The sequence below is a fragment of the Cryptomeria japonica genome, chromosome 3, assembly GCF_030272615.1.
Source record: "Cryptomeria japonica chromosome 3, Sugi_1.0, whole genome shotgun sequence".
Taxonomy (NCBI): Eukaryota; Viridiplantae; Streptophyta; class Pinopsida; order Cupressales; family Cupressaceae; genus Cryptomeria; species Cryptomeria japonica.
Genome location: NC_081407.1, coordinates 737,175,060 through 737,192,119, shown reverse-complemented (window position 1 = coordinate 737,192,119; position 17,060 = coordinate 737,175,060). Strand labels below are relative to the sequence as shown.

Here is a 17,060-nt window from a genome sequence, read left to right as displayed (position 1 = left end):
GAGCTAACATTCTGAGAGACTACCTCATTGCTAATATTTTGGTGGCTCATTTTTGGGTTTCATTTACAAATGCACAATGTATGTACACCATGCTCAGATTCTTGTTATTGCACTTTGCATATGGTAAATGAATGCTCATATTTTTCCCCGCATGCTACTGCAGTTTGGGTTCCTTTCAATTTGTATATATCTTATTAGGTATCATTACTCATTTTTATAACAGAAAAGTACTTCCGTTGGCAAATGAGGTCCAGGGAAAAGTGTATAGTCCATAGCAAAAGAATGATCTTGATCTTATATTTTTCTGCTTAATCTGCAGTTTGGCTTTTGCTTGTAATTTTTTTATTACATTCATTGAGGTAGCCTAGCTGATTGAGACATAACCGTGCTCTTCACAAGAAGCACCTCTATTGCCAAACAAAATTACAGTGCTCTTAGTAGTAGAAAATCTTTTTTAAATGAGATTTTGTAAAGAGATTGTGGAAGCTTCACAATGATACACAATATATTGTTGGGTAAGATATCTGACAAGTTTTTGTTTGTTTCAATTTGTTCATATTTCCATACCCTGCTCCGAAGCACTAAGTTTTGAACAAGCTGGGAGGATTTTGGCAAAATTTGATGAGTCCGTCTTTACACCTGCCAATTGCATATGCCTAAAAATATGGAAGGCTTGATAAAAAAAACCCATTTTGTAAAAATTTAGCAATGATTGCATTCCATGATACCACATCTCACTCAGTCATTTCTTTGAAAAGTATTAAAGCTTCATCAAAAACACCATTTTGCGCATATCCCTTAATTATTTGTCCATGAGGCCAAATCAAGGTGATCTATGTTATCAAATAAATCAAGTGCCTATTTTATTCTTCCACATTTTGCATACACATCTATTAGGGTTGTCACAATCACAACATTAGACAAAAATCCACTTTGAATTAGTATTTGATGGATCTCTACAGACTGTTCCAAGGCTCCCATCCTGCCACAAGTTGTGGGGATGTTGGTAATGGTGCCTGAGTTTGGCTTTATACCTTCAAACTGCATTCCCTTAATAATCTCTAAGGGTTTATCAACAAGACTATTTTGCACATATCCTGTACTTATTGCATTCCATGATGTCACATCTCGTTGGGGTATTTCTTTGAAAATCCTTGAAGCTTCATCAAGAGGACCATTTTCTACGTATTTTGGAATAATTGCATTCCATGAAAAACATTTCGATAATAAATTCGTCCAAACAATCCACATGCCTTTTCTACGCTTCCACATTTTGCATACATGTCTACCAAGGCAGTCATAATTACAGTAGTTGACAAAAATCTGCTTTGGATTATATTTTTATGAATTTCCATACCTTGTTTCAGAGATCCCATTTTGGCGCATGCTGGGAGTATGCTTGCAAAAGTTGCTATTATAAGCTTTATACCTATCAATTGCATTTGCTTAAATAATTCCAAGGCCTTCTTGAACAAGCCCATTTTGCGCATATCTAGCAATGATCGATTTCCATGAAACCACATCTGTATTACACATTTCCTTAAATAATTCCACATATTTGCTAAGAAATAAAAGGAATAATTTATACTTAGACCTTTCTATATTGAATTCATTATTTGCACATTGCATAGATATTGTCCAAATTAGGTACAACTTCCTAAATATTCCTACCGTATTTAATTCATTCTTCTCAACCATGTTCAACCCTCTTCAAAGGTTATTGTTTGCTATGCATTTAATCATGATAGCACTACAAATAATGTACATAATATTTTACTCAAATGAATTGGAGACTACAATAGCTTTCAACCATATCTCTCCATTGACCTCATAAAACCAGTCACTCCATTTACTGAGCATTACATTTGAATAGAGTTAATTGATTTGATCTACACTTGGAAAAATATATTGTTTCTTGCATTTCATTAATTACTTGATATGTCTAGATAAATGCAGTTAATTGTGATCTTGTTTTTGGCATAGAATTAAGTTCAATATCACAATTCTTTGTTGATTTAAAAACCAATGGAATATATCAGAGTTAGAATCAATTTATTTTACTCACTGTTATTGTTATTGTGTAATTTATTGTGTAGTTTAGTTATTTACAAGTATTATCTGATTCTAGTGTCGTTGTTCATTTCATCACAACTTATTGATTTATTTGATTATTATAAATTGAATAATACCAAGCATGACAAATGTTTCATGGGATTGTAAAAAGCATCTACTATTTTTCCTTTGTTATGCAATTGATTCAACAAGTTGTCAGTTTGATTAGGTTTATGTAGGCTCTTGCATTAGTTAACATTTACAAGTATTTTACAACCTAGAAAGCCAAGCCACTAATGTCTGATTTTTTTTTAGTTTTGCATATTTGTGAATGCATAAGCTCAAAGAAATCAAAATATCCACAGTGAAGCCGATTCAGCAAAGGCAAATGCCATACTCAACATACTCAAATGAAATTACACAATTCCCTCAAGTTTGAAACTTTGTCAATTCTACCTATTTCCTCCAAACATATTAACTGTAAAACTCTTTGAGAATGTTATTAGCTTTTTGCAACTATTATTGATGTCCTGCTATGTGAATTTTGGACTCTGAAACATGGAATTTGGCCAGGCACAACATAGTATTTAAAGACTATTGAATCCTACTTTCTTGTCCAAATCATTGGACCATTTTTGTTACTAAAATGTACATTTATAGTTATTTGGTAAACAATTTTCAGAACTAGTTTTGTGAATAAAATGTACATGATAACATATATTTAGCATGGTCTCCTTATAAATTGTATGGAAATCATACAACAATGTTGCTTATTAATTCTTTTGAGATCTTTGAGGTTATCCTCTTACTGAATTCAATTTACAGTTTCAATTTACTATCTGAATGGCATGTAAATGGAATGCTACTATGAATTGTGTTGAGTTTTCTATAGTTCGGAATGTGTTGATTGTGGAAGTTGCTTAAGTGCAACTCGTATTGGATGTTCAGCAAGAGGATATTTTTTATTCTGTAATTAGAATGTTTCACAGAGTTGTGAGGTTATTACCAAGAATGGTTTTATGTGTGGATAGTTTGAGTTATGTAAGGTGAGTTTCCTTTCTCTCACTTCATGTAAGGAAAGTTCCAGTTTGCATCATGCAAGGAATGTTTCTCTTAGGTTGTGTTGTGTGAGGAAAGTTTCTATTCTCTTGCATAATTGATGTTTTATCAAGAAGGCTATATATGTAAGATCGTTGTAGCAACTAGGATGAGATTCTTGAAGGAATGTTTTCTCTTGAAGCTGAATATAAGATTCAATATTTGCAGGTTTTTCCCCGCATTGAAATTTCCTGGGTATATCAGTGTTATCTGTGTTTATGTGTCTGGTTTCTTTTGAATTTGCTTTCGTTGTTCATTTAGTTAACTAATCTGGAGTATTAATTGTTACAAATTAGATAGTTTATTTTATGTGATATTTTTTAAGCAATTAATCGATTGTTGGGTTATAGATATTAACATGGTATCAGAGCTTTAAACTCTGAATACAAAGCCAAGTTTCGTGTCATAGATCTCTTCAGTATTCAATTTTCAATTCCTTCAAGGAATCTCTGAGGCACAGTTGATTTAGTAGGCTGGAGTGAAGCTCAGGGGGTTCACCGATGCAGATTGTGCAGGCAGTACAATTGACAAAAAGAGCATGTGAGGGTGTTGTTTCAGCTTGGGATCAGGAGTTGTCTCTTGGTATAGTAGGGAACAGAAGTCAGTTGTACTGAGTTCTACAGAGGCTAAGAATATGGTAGCTAGTATGGCTACATGTGATGATATCTAGCTTTAGAAACTTCTAGTTGGGCTCTTTGATCAAGAGCTAGATCCATCAGTCAATTTACAATACATTCCTATGAATGAGCAGATAGCAAACATCTTGATGAAGGCTTTGATGAAGAGTAAGTTTGTATTCTTTAGGGATAAGCTGCGTGTTATGCATAACACCTTCCTCACTAAGAGGGAGTGTTGAGTTTTCAATTGTTCGAAAGGTGTTGATTGTGGAAGTTTATTAAGTGCAACTCGTGTTGGATGTTCAGCAAGAGGATATTTTTTATTCTGTAATTAGAATGTTTCACAAAGTTGTGAGGTTATTACCAAGAACGATTTTATGTGTGGATAGTTTGAGTTATGTAAGGCGAGTTTCCTTTCTCTCACTTCATGTAAGGAAAGTTCCAGTTTGCATCATGCAAGGAATGTTTCTCTTAGGATGTGTTGTGTGAGGAAAGTTTCTATTCTCTTGCATAATTGATGTTTCATCAAGAAGGCTATATATGCAAGATCGTTGTAGCAACTAGGATGAGATTCTTGAAGGAATGTTTTCTCTTGAAGCTGAATATAAGATTCAACACTTGCAGGTTTTTCCCCGCATTGGGATTTCCTGGGTATATCGGTGTTATCTATGTTTATGTGTTTGGTTTCTTTTGAATTTGCTTATGCTATTTATTTAGTTAAATAATCCAGAGTATTAATTGTTACAAATCAGATAGTTTATTTTCTATGATATTTGTTGAGCAATTAATCGGTTGTTGGGCTATAGATATTAACAAATTGAACTAATGGATTTTGCATCATTCTATAGATTGAGATTAAAACGTGTTTTAAATGTGGCTCTCAAGTTTGGGATACTTGAGAAAGTTCATATTATTTAGAGCTTTTAGATAACTAGCATCCATGTTATTTTCAATCTCTTGAACTAGGGTTGCTGGTGGGTAGTGGCATTCTTGAAAGCAGTTTACGTGACTTCTTTTCTGCTACCACATTTTGCATTCATGCCTAAAAGAACAATCCCCCTTAATCGCTTTCAATTTGAGGATTGAAAAGGAAGTTCCCTTCGTAATTTTTTTCTCTTTTAATTAAAAGATTTTTGTTTTCCTTGTTATCATTGAGAAGCTATCAAATCCTAGCCAAGCAGAGGTCAAACTCCCTTTTATGTGCTTCAAAGATTTCATCCTCGAAGTTTGTGCAACTATGCATTTACACAGGTTATGTTTAGAGTCATCATTCCAACAGTAAATTATTTTTTTTGAATTTTTTTTGTTTTTTAATACACTTGAAGTATTTCCTGTGCAAAACTATTGAGGTAAGTCACTTCCCACATGGTTTTAGCGAGTTTTGACTTTGTTTTTATGAGTATGTACACAACAAGATCATTTTTGTTGTGTTTTATTTCATTTTAGAATAGTTCTATTATTTTTTTTATCATCCACAGTAGTTGGTATGAATGTTTTCCATTGATCATTTAGATTAATTTTCTAGCATGCCTAAAATCATTTCAGAATAAAAACTTGCAAATGAATAAAAACTGCAATAAAATTATTGACAACCTTCAGTGCATAACAATATACATAAGATGGATACCTTTGAGTCATATTGTTAACAAAATGACACTTCTTAGTCATATTGTTAACAATAGGACATGATTGTGTAGCTATTTATGAGATCTTGGGATTCTCTTTGTAACCCTATGCAAGAGGATTGGGTATATGGTATCTACTTTCGAATTGATAAAGTGGAATTACTTCTAAATTTATAGCATTGATATTGATATTTCAGAGGCAAAACAATCATTTTCAGATTTTTGGTAGAAGGGAAAAATAAATATTACAAAAGCTTTCATCTTTTCCATTGATTTTGTCTAGACTCCCATTTGGCAATGGAGGGAATATTAAGGCCTTTAAGTTTGGATGAATAGCTGGTTATTATTCTCAACAGACTTTTATATCATTGTGCTCAAAACATTGCACTCTCTATCAATAACTCTCGACTTCATTTTCATTGTCTAGATTAAGAATGTTTATTACAACCACTGTGTTATCTTCCAAAACTATTATGTTATCTTTCAAAACTATCAATTCTTAACATGTTGGGCTCATTAAATTGACCAATTGCAACAAGCTCTTGATATGAAATTATTTGAGAACACAATTTAAAAGGTTTTTGAGGTCATATGGTATCTCTTGTCATAATGTCTGCATAAGAATACCATCATGTCATATCTATCTAAAATTGTATTTATTAGTCCTTGCCTTTAGTGAAATAATTCAAACAGTAATTAAATTATGTTTTTTTCAATCAAAATTTAATCTCAATTCAACTCATCAATTGAAAAAAAACATTATGGAAATCAATTTTCCTTCCAATCTTTGCTATTTTCCTTGCATTAGGCAGGGACTCCAATTGCAGCGCAACGCTTGTTTTAGTGAGTCGATTTTTTTTATTTATAAAATCTTAATAATTTAAAAATATAATAAAAAAGTGGTTATAGTTTTGTGGATTAATGTATTGAGTAGGTGTGATATTATGGATAAATGTGTCAAGTGGGCGTGGTATTATGGATAAATCTATTGAGTGGGTGTGATTTTGTGGATAAATGTGTGCTAGAAGGGGTGGACTTGTGGTTTAAGGATCATTTAATGATATAGAAGAGACAACAATTTTATGATGAAAGAGGAATAATAGTCAATCCAATAAGAGAATAAGGGGTAACCTAGATAGGTCCTTAGAGTCAATTGATACAATCATATTAAGAAGTGATAGAAGAAGAGGTGAATTTTTCTAGATTCAATGTAATTTAATGTTATTTTATTTTATTTTTTCTCTTAAATTTAGTTACTTACATTGTAATTTAGTTTTAATGTTTGGTTGGGATTCACTGGGATTCATGAATTTCAATGTTTGGATTCCAATTTTGAGGATCCCTACATTTTGAACAAATTTATAAATTAATGATTCATAATGTTGGGGAATAGTTTTGGGAAGGGATTTAGAATGGTAGAACATTGTGTGTGTGTGTGATATTCAAACTCATTATTTAAATATAAAATAATTCCTTATGAATTACCTTCATGTACATATAAAACTCTACCTTGACGCACTCATTTTGGCTCAAGATAAAATTTAGTTAACATCATATGTGAATTCCTAATGATTTAGGAATATAAAATATAGGAAATATTTAAGTTAACAAATAATGTAATTTGGGCATGAAGATAGGAGTGATACAAATATAATTTTCTCAACTTGAAAAACTCAAAGTGAAGAAGGAGACCATACAACTTTATTGACTTCAATTTTTTTTTGATCCATATAGACAATGAGAAAAATAAATTCTCCATCAAGTTCAATCAATAATTACAAATAAAAAATAGAAAGTACATTTACTCAATCCCACTTATAAAATAACATGCCTCTAATATTACTTTCAATAACTTCTTTCTATTCTCCATGTGTATCATTTAAGAGCTTTTGTTAAGAACCTCCAAAATATTCATAGTTTACACTTAGATCATGACAATGCAAATCTCATCAATAGGTCAGTATTAATGATGTGGAAAAAAATAAAATTTACTCTTTCTAAAAAAATTTAAAAACTACAAATTTCACATTTTCTAATATACTCTATATTGGGCACTCATTTTAGTGTACATATTTTAGGATGCATGTAGTCAATCCTTTAACCTTGAAAAATTACTATCAAGATGTTAAATGAACATATGCCTAGCTAATATAAAGAACATATGCTTAGCTAATATTTATTTTTCAATAACGCAAAATTTATAAAAGTTTATACCCACTTGGAAGCTAATACAATTGTGGTACATAACCAATCACTAATATGATCATGATAAATCACCTACACACTTTAACCTTTTCAAAGCATTTAAAAGACTAATATTGTGACATTTTTGCATTTTCAAATGGCTACCATACACATCAGCTTCATAAATATGGTATTCAAGCCTCATTCAAGAGCTTTCTTGATCTGAAGATTTCTAAAATATTTGGTACCACATTAATTTAGAATCCATTCTTTTATTCTAGATTGTTGGCTATTTTCCATGTGAATTCTCTTGAAGCTTTTTTCTTTCTTTATTCTTCCAACCATTTATAATTTTTCTTTTATAAATTTTGCAACTTCCCTACTTCCACCATAACTACCCATTCATATACTTGTAGATCACCTTTGTTTTCTCCATACATTGAGAGCTCACCACACACTAATAGGAAAAACTTGTGGGAATTTACTTTAGCATTGATTTATCAATACCTTTAACACCATACACACCTTGTATTTCCCATAAACTATGCGTAGAGGTCAAAACAAAGCAAACAAGGGTTTGACCGATGTAAGCTCCTAAGAAGTCACACCATTTTTTTGTCTATTCTACAAGTTATTCTAATAGGAATAACATCTTTAGAATTTGTAAGAACAATGGCAATTAACAAGAGAATACACACCAATTATATAAGTTATTGATTCTAGATCACAAAAGGTTGCATTGCTTTGGCATGCAATAATTGCAATTAGATGCGCTATTGCGAGATCTTACATTTTGTCCCTATTGACGTTTCTTTCTCTTGTATAAACTTCATCTCTTTAATAGTGGGTTGTTACCATGCTTGTATGGTTGCAACCAATTTGTGGAGTCTTTACCATGACCTATCATTTTTCTATATAAAATCTATTTCTAGTAGCCTAGATCTCACTGATTTGATTTTCTTCCACTTTAATCAACCTTCTTCAACTTCAACCAACAAACCAAAATACCATTTCTCTCATTTACCATTTTCATAACTTAGCTTATTATTTATATGAAACCCCTCTTAGTATTTTTTCGGTAAGTTAATAGCTTCTATGGGGTAGCACCCTTTGTAAATTGATATAAAAAAAGTTACATTTAAAACTTCAATATCATGATGCCTATCAATCTTGCTACCAGAGGCCAAGCTCTGCATTGGTATACCTTTCAAAATTGGCACCTATGGTGGATCTATACTCCTATCTACCAATACATAGCCAAAATGGAATCACCAACCCCCAAAATGGTGATCCCATAGAGCATCAAAAAGACATTCATGCTTGATTATCACTTTCTCAGACCAAGGTACACCTATCATCACCCTATTACAACACACAAAGATATAGAAAAAGGGAGAGAAAATCAGGGTCTTTATGGATTCTTCATCCTCTTTCTCTCCTCAACATGAGCTCGGATTGGGTATTTTGGACTGCAGTCTACATGGGCTAATTGTTTTGCAGAGCGAGAGGGGTCATCTTCATCACTGCCCACCACCATCTCTTCTTTTATCTATGTGCCAAATGTTGCCTCCTCCTCTTTGATCTCCAAGCCCTCGCTTCACAAATAGTTCTTTATCTAGTCTTCGTCTTTGTTCAACATAATTCTCAGTAGTTTCTTTAGAAAAACCGCATTTCTTGTAATGGTCGGCTTACTCTCACCAAATTTTTATGGTTCCATGGTGTTGACCAGAGGCATCTTTTTCACCTCCTTCCCCATCATACATATAACATGATAGTCTTGGGGGAGAGGGATCCTCATTTCCTTGTCCACAAAAACCCCTCTTATAATTATTTCTTTAAATTATCACTTCTTTATTTGCTATAGTCTTTTCATTTCTTAGAGAGAAGTAAACATATACATGTAGTTTTATTAATACACATATAATGTCTACAATGCCTATTGTAACTAGAAATGTTAAAAAATTTCTCCACACTTTACAAGGATAAAGCTCTTGTGACATATATTCTCTCAACAACATTTTACCAATATTTTGAATGATATCAATCTAGTTAATAACATTTGTGGGATCCAATTTCTCAACATAATTCGAGTGTGATTGTTCTCTTGACAATATCTATTATGTCCATCATGCATGCATTCATATCATGTACGACAACTCCACAAAAAATAAAACATCATTCTTTCAAATAAACTATAACATTACATAACATCATTGCCTACACAATATAATTAATTCCATAGACACTCTAATAAAAAAAAAAACTTTATTTAATTACATAATACTACATTTTTCAACTTACTTCCAAAAAACACTAAATATTTCTAAATAATAAAAGAAATATAATTTAGCCCTCCTCCATTAATCACACTTTCATTGCTATTATTCTCCCTTATCAACACGTTTCTTACTCTTATATGAACCCCATTAACTCGAGTTAAACAAATATTTTATATAATGATTATATATTAAACAATTTGAAGCTTTTACAAACATATCTAGTTAGATTCTAATTTAAAAAATAATTAAACTATATTTTTAAGGCATCTTTATCAAACTTGTTCAATAATCATTACAATAATGATACCTTTCCTCACAATATTTTTTTTTTTAAAAATGACGTGTGACAAAAGGATTAAGGAAAAGGGTGTGTTACGTGCAGCACTCACAAAAGACTTTTTAACTTGTTAAAGTGCAAAGACATGCCTGACCAAAAAATAAAGTGTCTTTAAACATTAAGTGAACAATATGGGCGAGGCACTCCCATTCTTTTATTTATTTAATTTTTATTATTTAAAAGGCTTTAAAAAAAGAAAAGAAATTATTAAAGGTTTAGGCAATGAAAAAAGGCGTTTTTTTTTTGGTTTTTATATATTGCATAGTAAAAACACTTTTTCTTATATAGGTAAATATTTGATAATTTTAGGGTGGGAATGAGAGTGCATTTTTTATTGGGCGGATGTAATGATAAAATTTGTATAATCATCAAAATTAGGGTGGGAATGAGAGTGCATTTTTTATTGGGCGGATGTAATGATAAAATTTGTATAATCATCAAAATATATATATATATATATATATATATATATATATATATATATATATATATATATATATATATATATATATAAAATTAATTATGTAATTATTTGATAGGCTAAAACCATTTCCAAGTCAACATTGAGGCTCATCAATATATATATATCATGATCTAATTATTTGATAGGCTAAAACCATTTCCAGGTCAACATTAAGGCGCTAAAAAATCTGCTAAACAATTTTTTAGTAATAAAAAAGATAATTTTAGTCATTGCACATATGTTTTAAAGGAGACATTTTGTACATATGTTTCAAAGCAGACATTCAAAATCCAAAATTTTATATTAATGAAATCCTTTCAAACTACCTATAAAGTTAAGTTTCTATTTTGATGAAATCTTTTTAAATTATTTTTAAAAGATAATTTTTTATTTTATTGTGTAAATAGAAGCAAGTTACTATATTAATTTTATATTTCACTTTTTCTTTAAAGGATTTTATTTTTCTAAATAAATCATAAATGTTTTTTTCACAAAAAATAATACTCTAGCAATGAAGATGAAAGAACAAACAATTATGATTCTTTCTTGCTGGAAAACAATTAGGGACCACTTAATCTTAATTTGAATTTAAATTTTATACTTGAACTCAAAAGATTTTTAAAGGTTAAGTGAGTGCAATGTTAACATTTGGGTGGGCTATTACAAATGCGCGCGCGTGCACACACACACACACAATTAGCGACCACTTAATCTTAATTTGAATTTAAATTTTATACTTGAACTCAAGAGATTTTTAAAGGTTAAGTGAGTGCAATGTTAACATTTGGGTGGGCTATTACACACACACACACACACACACACACACACACACACACACACATCTTGTTGTGTTTTGGGTTTATTTTATTAAAATATTTTTATATAATAATAAATTTAAAAATGACATTTTGGGATAAAACTTAATTCAAGACATTATTTTAGTTTGATCTCATCATCATTTATCATGTTAAATTAAGATTATATCAAAATTATTTTTTTCATATTTATAAATAACAATGACAAAATTATTATTTATTAAAAAATCTATAAATTTTTTTTCTTCTTTCTATTATATATAGTTTCATATGAATAAATTATTCTTTTTAAATATCTATTTGTTAACTTTACATTTAATTCTCATTTTAATACTTTAACTCACCAATGAAATCCATTCCCCATCTTTATGTACATTTTAAAGAATTTTCAAACATTCTAATCGTGTTTGAACTTGTTTCTCCTTCATGGGATCCATCACCATCAAAAAACCTTTGCAAACAACAATAGTATCTTGTTAAAGCTTCAATGAGCAATTCCACCCAAGAACTCATCACTTCAAGTTAACAGGATGTTCATGCTACAATTTTAAATGTCAACAAAGCCCAAAGAAAAAAATTAACATAATACATCAGCAATGAACATAAATTGAAAAGCCTTGCCATGACACTAATGTCAAACAAAAGACAATGTGCATTATATATATACTTAGAATCAAGAATCCATATTTGCCCAGAGTTGTATTGATCATATATTCATAACATAGTTCCATTGCAAAAACTCCTTGAGAAACCATGAATAGAAACTATACACAGTTGTGCAGTATGAAGCATATTTACATTATTTTTGTTACACCATAATTATCTAAATAAAAGTGAACCACATAGGTGTACAAATGAAACCATAAATGTAGACTTATGGGTGTTGTATTTAGTCTTTAACACAATGGAATGTTGCATAAATCTAGGTGGACATGACATATGTTGGCCCTTTTAAAATATTTCAGATTGTATATTCTACCTAAGCAATTGGCCAACCAAACTAGTGAAATGGATTTAGGCAAGATAAATTTATATTGTATCTCAACCTTCTATTATTTCAAAGTGTAAATTTTTTGTTTTGTAATCAACTGCCCTTTTGTCTGACATAACATGCCGGTTTTACTAGAGGAAGTGAACAAGATTTCACTGCATATACAAAAAAAATCGAAACTTGAGCAAATTGTAGAAATACACAAGATGATATTGGTTAGTCCTCTGCGATACTAACAAGTTAGAATACATTTTGGTTGGGCTTTAATCTATTAAGAAAAAAACTGTAAAATGTAAGATTGTAACCCACAAAAATGTTATAAGACTACTAATATATTTATTTTCATTAGGAATGTTTCTCATATTTATACATTTGTGATGACCTTTACAAAAATACTTTTTTTTCCAAGGTGGATTTTCTTGCTCATAGTTTTATAACTATTATCATATTTTCTTATTTGTCCTAGCAAAACCTTAAACTGGATGAAAATGGATTCTTGTCTATATGTTAACAACTATATAAATGGTCACACTAATGTCCAACTCCAAGATAAAGTCTGCAGAATCCTTGGTTGTCAAAGGGCCTCCCTCCCGGACACCTACCTTGGTCTCCCTTTGACCGTCAAAGATGTCTCTAATTCCTTCTGGATCTCTATCCTCGAAAGAATGTAGAAGAAGTTGGCTGGTTGGAAAGGTAGATTCCTTAGTAGTGCTGGGAAATTGCAACTGCTCTCCTCCTCCCTCTAGGGGATCCCTGTATACTTCCTCTCCCTTTCTAAGATTTCTGTGGCTATGGCTGCTAAGCTAGACAATATCCAAAAGACTTTCCTTTGGAAGAGAATGGAAGAAAAGAAGAGGCTCACCTTGGTGGGTTGGGACAGAGTTTGTCTTTCGAAGGCGATGGGTGGGTTGGGAACCCGCAAGATCTCCAGGTTCAATAAGGCCCTTATGACCAAAATGACCAAAATTGCCTGGAAGCTTTTGAACAAGGATGCGGATTGGAGCAAGATCATCAAGGCCATATACCTGGGTAATGGGGACTTTTCCTCTATTCTGAAAGAGGAGGGCCTTCCCAGGGGTTCCAAAATTTGGAACAACATCTTGAGTTGCAGGGACCCTTTATCCCATGGTATGAGGTGGCTTATTGGAAATTGAAGGAATATTCTCTTTTGGGAGGATTGCTGGTTGGGAAAGAAACCCCTTGCTTCTTCCCCCTCCCTTAGAAGGCTCCAGGATGTTGCCAAAAAATTCTTTGGAGAAAGGGTCAGTGACTATTTCAACAACTGCACTTGGAGGGCTTTGGAGGACTGCTGCATTGATCATCCCTTCCTCCTCCCTGCTGCTAGAGAGCTCCAGAAGCTTTTGGCTAGTATGTTCCTCCCCCTTTTTCCTAGGGAAGATAGATTCATTATAAATGGGACCCTTCTCGAGACTTCTCTGTTAGAACTGCATACAACAGCTTGCTAAGAGAACCTGATTACACCTCTATCTAGAAAGAGGTCTAGATTCCCCAACTCATTCCCAAGGTGGATTTCTTTTGGTGGACTGCTCTCCTCAACAAAATTTTGACCCAAGACAATTTGGTCAGGCGGGGATTCCAATTCCCTAATAAATGCATCCTCTGCAAAAATGATGAGGAAAGTTCTGCTCATCTCTTCCTCCACTATGCCTTTACTCAAGAGCTCTAGGGGATGGTCTACAACGAGCTCAATATCTATTGGATTATGAATGACAATTTGTTAAGTTTGTCCCAGGAGTTTCGGGCCCCCTCTTCCAACCCACTTATCCAACAACTATGGAAGGAGATCCCCCCTCATGTGAGCTGGAGTATCTGGAAGGAAAGGAATGACAAGATATTTAGAGATGAAGAGGTCTCTATGGAAACTGTGTTTGCTCAATTCCTTAAGTTGATTCTTGAGAATATGTCTATTTCTAAAATCCGACTGGCCTGCAAGCCCCCCTCTACCTGGGATTGGAAAATTGCTAGATGTTGGAACATCCCCCCCTCGTTCTCTCTTGTTGATTGCTCTAAGAGACTCCTAAGGCAAAGCACAATCTGGTTCCCTCCGACTATACATTTCAAACTCAATTTTGACGGGGCTTCCAGGGGGGATCTGGTTAGTGGTGGAGGGGTTATCAGAATCAATTTGGGGGCCCTTGTTACTGCTTATGCGAGTAACTTAAATGGTCATTCCTCTAATCAAGCTGAAGCTATGGCCTTAGCCTGGGGAATTCATCTCGCCCTCACCACGGGAATCAAGATTATGGACATTGAGGGCGACTCCAAGCTCATCATTGATGTTGTCAAAGGGTGGAATAGGCTTAATTGGACAATTGAGGGAACCATCAGGGACACCTTGAGGCTCATCTTCGGGCTTGATTCGTTTAAAATTATGCATGTCTACAGGGAAGGAAATAAAGTGGCGGATTCCCTGGCGGCCATTGGCCTAAATCTTTTAGGCTTGAGATGTTGGAGGAGCCATAATTCCCTCTCGGACCATGTTAACTTCCTTCTTCAAGAAGAGAAATTTAAAATTCTTACCAATGATTGAGTTGTTGCCAAGTGTTTTCCTTACTCTCCTCTCTTCCCTTAGGGTCGTCTGGAGGTGTTGGTTTCATAATTTAAATCATGAGAATATTCCTTTGATCTATGTCGATGTGGTGGTGACTCGTTCGGTCAGGGTGGCGGTGATGGATGTGTTGCTTTGTTGGCAATTCCTTTGGGCTTATAGCGTCATGATGAGGTACGATTAGATTGGTAACGTGTTGGTTGCCGCCGGTTTTTGCTGGCTCTTCATGCCTCGTAACCAGGAAATCATATCTAAAAGTGATTTCAATTTTTCCCATGCGCCTAACCTCATGTCTCATTTATTGACGACGGGCTCGCACACTTCCCATTATCTTTTCTTGGCTTGCTTCTCGAAGGGTCTCTGCAACTTTCTCTGCAAATTTTTTTTCATGACTAAAGAAGCTCTTTTGGCGGAGGATATGGGGGGTGATAGAGTTAGATACAAACCAGAGAATCTAGATGATTTCAAAAATGACCCCCTGGTCTGGAATTTCTACGTTGAAGGAGGGGTTGCCAATTTTTTTGAAATGTCTGCAGGGCCACGATGAGCAGCTCTTGACTACTTTTGCCTCCTCTTGGTCTGAGAGGCATGTCTCGGTGGGCAACATTTCCTTTGGTGTCTTTGAGGAGACTATTGCCCAGGCTACGAAGCTGGCCCTCGATGGCCGACGCTGGAAGCGTACCAGCCATGTTGCCAATAGCGAAGGTTTGAAACTCTTCTTTCGCAACCGCGAGGAACCTGTCAAACTCTAGGGTGGGTTTTCTCGGGAGGAGCTCAAACACCCGTGGAACATGATCTGCCTTATGATCATGAAGTACTTCACTCTCGAAGGCAAGCACAAGGTATTTTACTACTATCATTTGCCCCTTCTGAATCATTTCCGCAATAATGATTTGCTCCGTCTGCCCTTTTATTTATTGCATTCCATTGAAAGCTCTATAAAGACACCATGGATCCCAAGCATGGGTATAAGCCGCCCTACTTCCTTCACCAGGGCCTCATTTATAGACTGTATAATTTCCATGAGGCCCTTTGCCCCCCTGGAACCTCTCACTCTCTCAGCCCCCCATGCCTACTCCTCAGCAGTTTGCCGCCCTGTCTATGACCTTCCCCAGATTTTTCTAGTATCCTCATGAAGGCTTTGCTACGACCAACTTCTTCATGTCTTTTCCTGCTTATACCTCTATTGTTTCCTTATCTGTGGTCTCCCCTAGTTTGACTCTGTTCGCCTCTCCCAATGCTTCCCGCTCCCTGTCCAAGGGAAAAGGCAAAACCCCCGCTAAACGCAAACATATTGTCTTTGATGACAATTTGTCCTCTGAGGATGTTGAGAATGACAATCTTTCCCTTGATTCTAAGGTTAAAAGGAGATCCTCCAGATTAGCTTCCAAAAGCTTGCGCAAAAAGAAGACCCCTGTGATCGAAAATATTGACTCGGAGGAGGACCCCATTGGGGACAAGGAGGGAGAGGACCCTAATACCACTATGGGGACCCCTGATGGGGATGCTGTGGATGTGGATATGACCAGGGACCCCATGGTTTTGACCATTGTTGGTGCCGCTAACACGGGCAATTCTGAGATGCAAACCTAGAACTCTGTTGATGTTAAGGATACGACCCCTATGAACATGGGAACTGAGGGTGTCATGGGTGAGGAAAATTCTGATAACAAAGCCTCAGACTCTAGTAACTTGGACCTGGATTCAAAGATGGCGGAACATGTGATGAACTCTCTCCCCCTGATGGGCCTGGGTAATGATATTTTATCTCCCCTTGTTGAAGATGTGGCCAAGGAGATGGATAAGACTATGGATGACATGACTACTGTGAACCCCTAGGGTGTCCCTACTCTGGAGCAAATGGAAAAGTTGCGCACGGACATGTTGGACATCACGTAGAGGATTGAGAACCTAGGCCCTGTGCTTGAACTGCAGGCTATCATGGATGATGTCAATTGACTCAAGAGCAAGATGGAGGCCTGGGATGCCCAAATTGTGGGCCTTAACAAATTTCATATGCAGGTTTTACA

At 34.3% G+C, this 17,060-nt stretch overlaps 1 protein-coding gene across 1 annotated transcript; it reads right to left on the bottom strand.

Annotated features, from left to right (window-relative positions):
• Window positions 1-858: 858 nt before the first annotated feature.
• LOC131874336 (pentatricopeptide repeat-containing protein At2g34400-like) lies at window positions 859-16,481 on the bottom strand. The gene is made up of 3 exons (XM_059217662.1): window positions 16,212-16,481; window positions 1,358-1,523; window positions 859-1,181 (listed from the first exon to the last, which is right to left on the bottom strand). The coding sequence occupies exons 1-3, from the start codon at window positions 16,479-16,481 to the stop codon at window positions 859-861; spliced, it is 759 nt and encodes a 252-aa protein (XP_059073645.1).
• Between the last annotated feature and the right edge of the window lie 579 nt (window positions 16,482-17,060).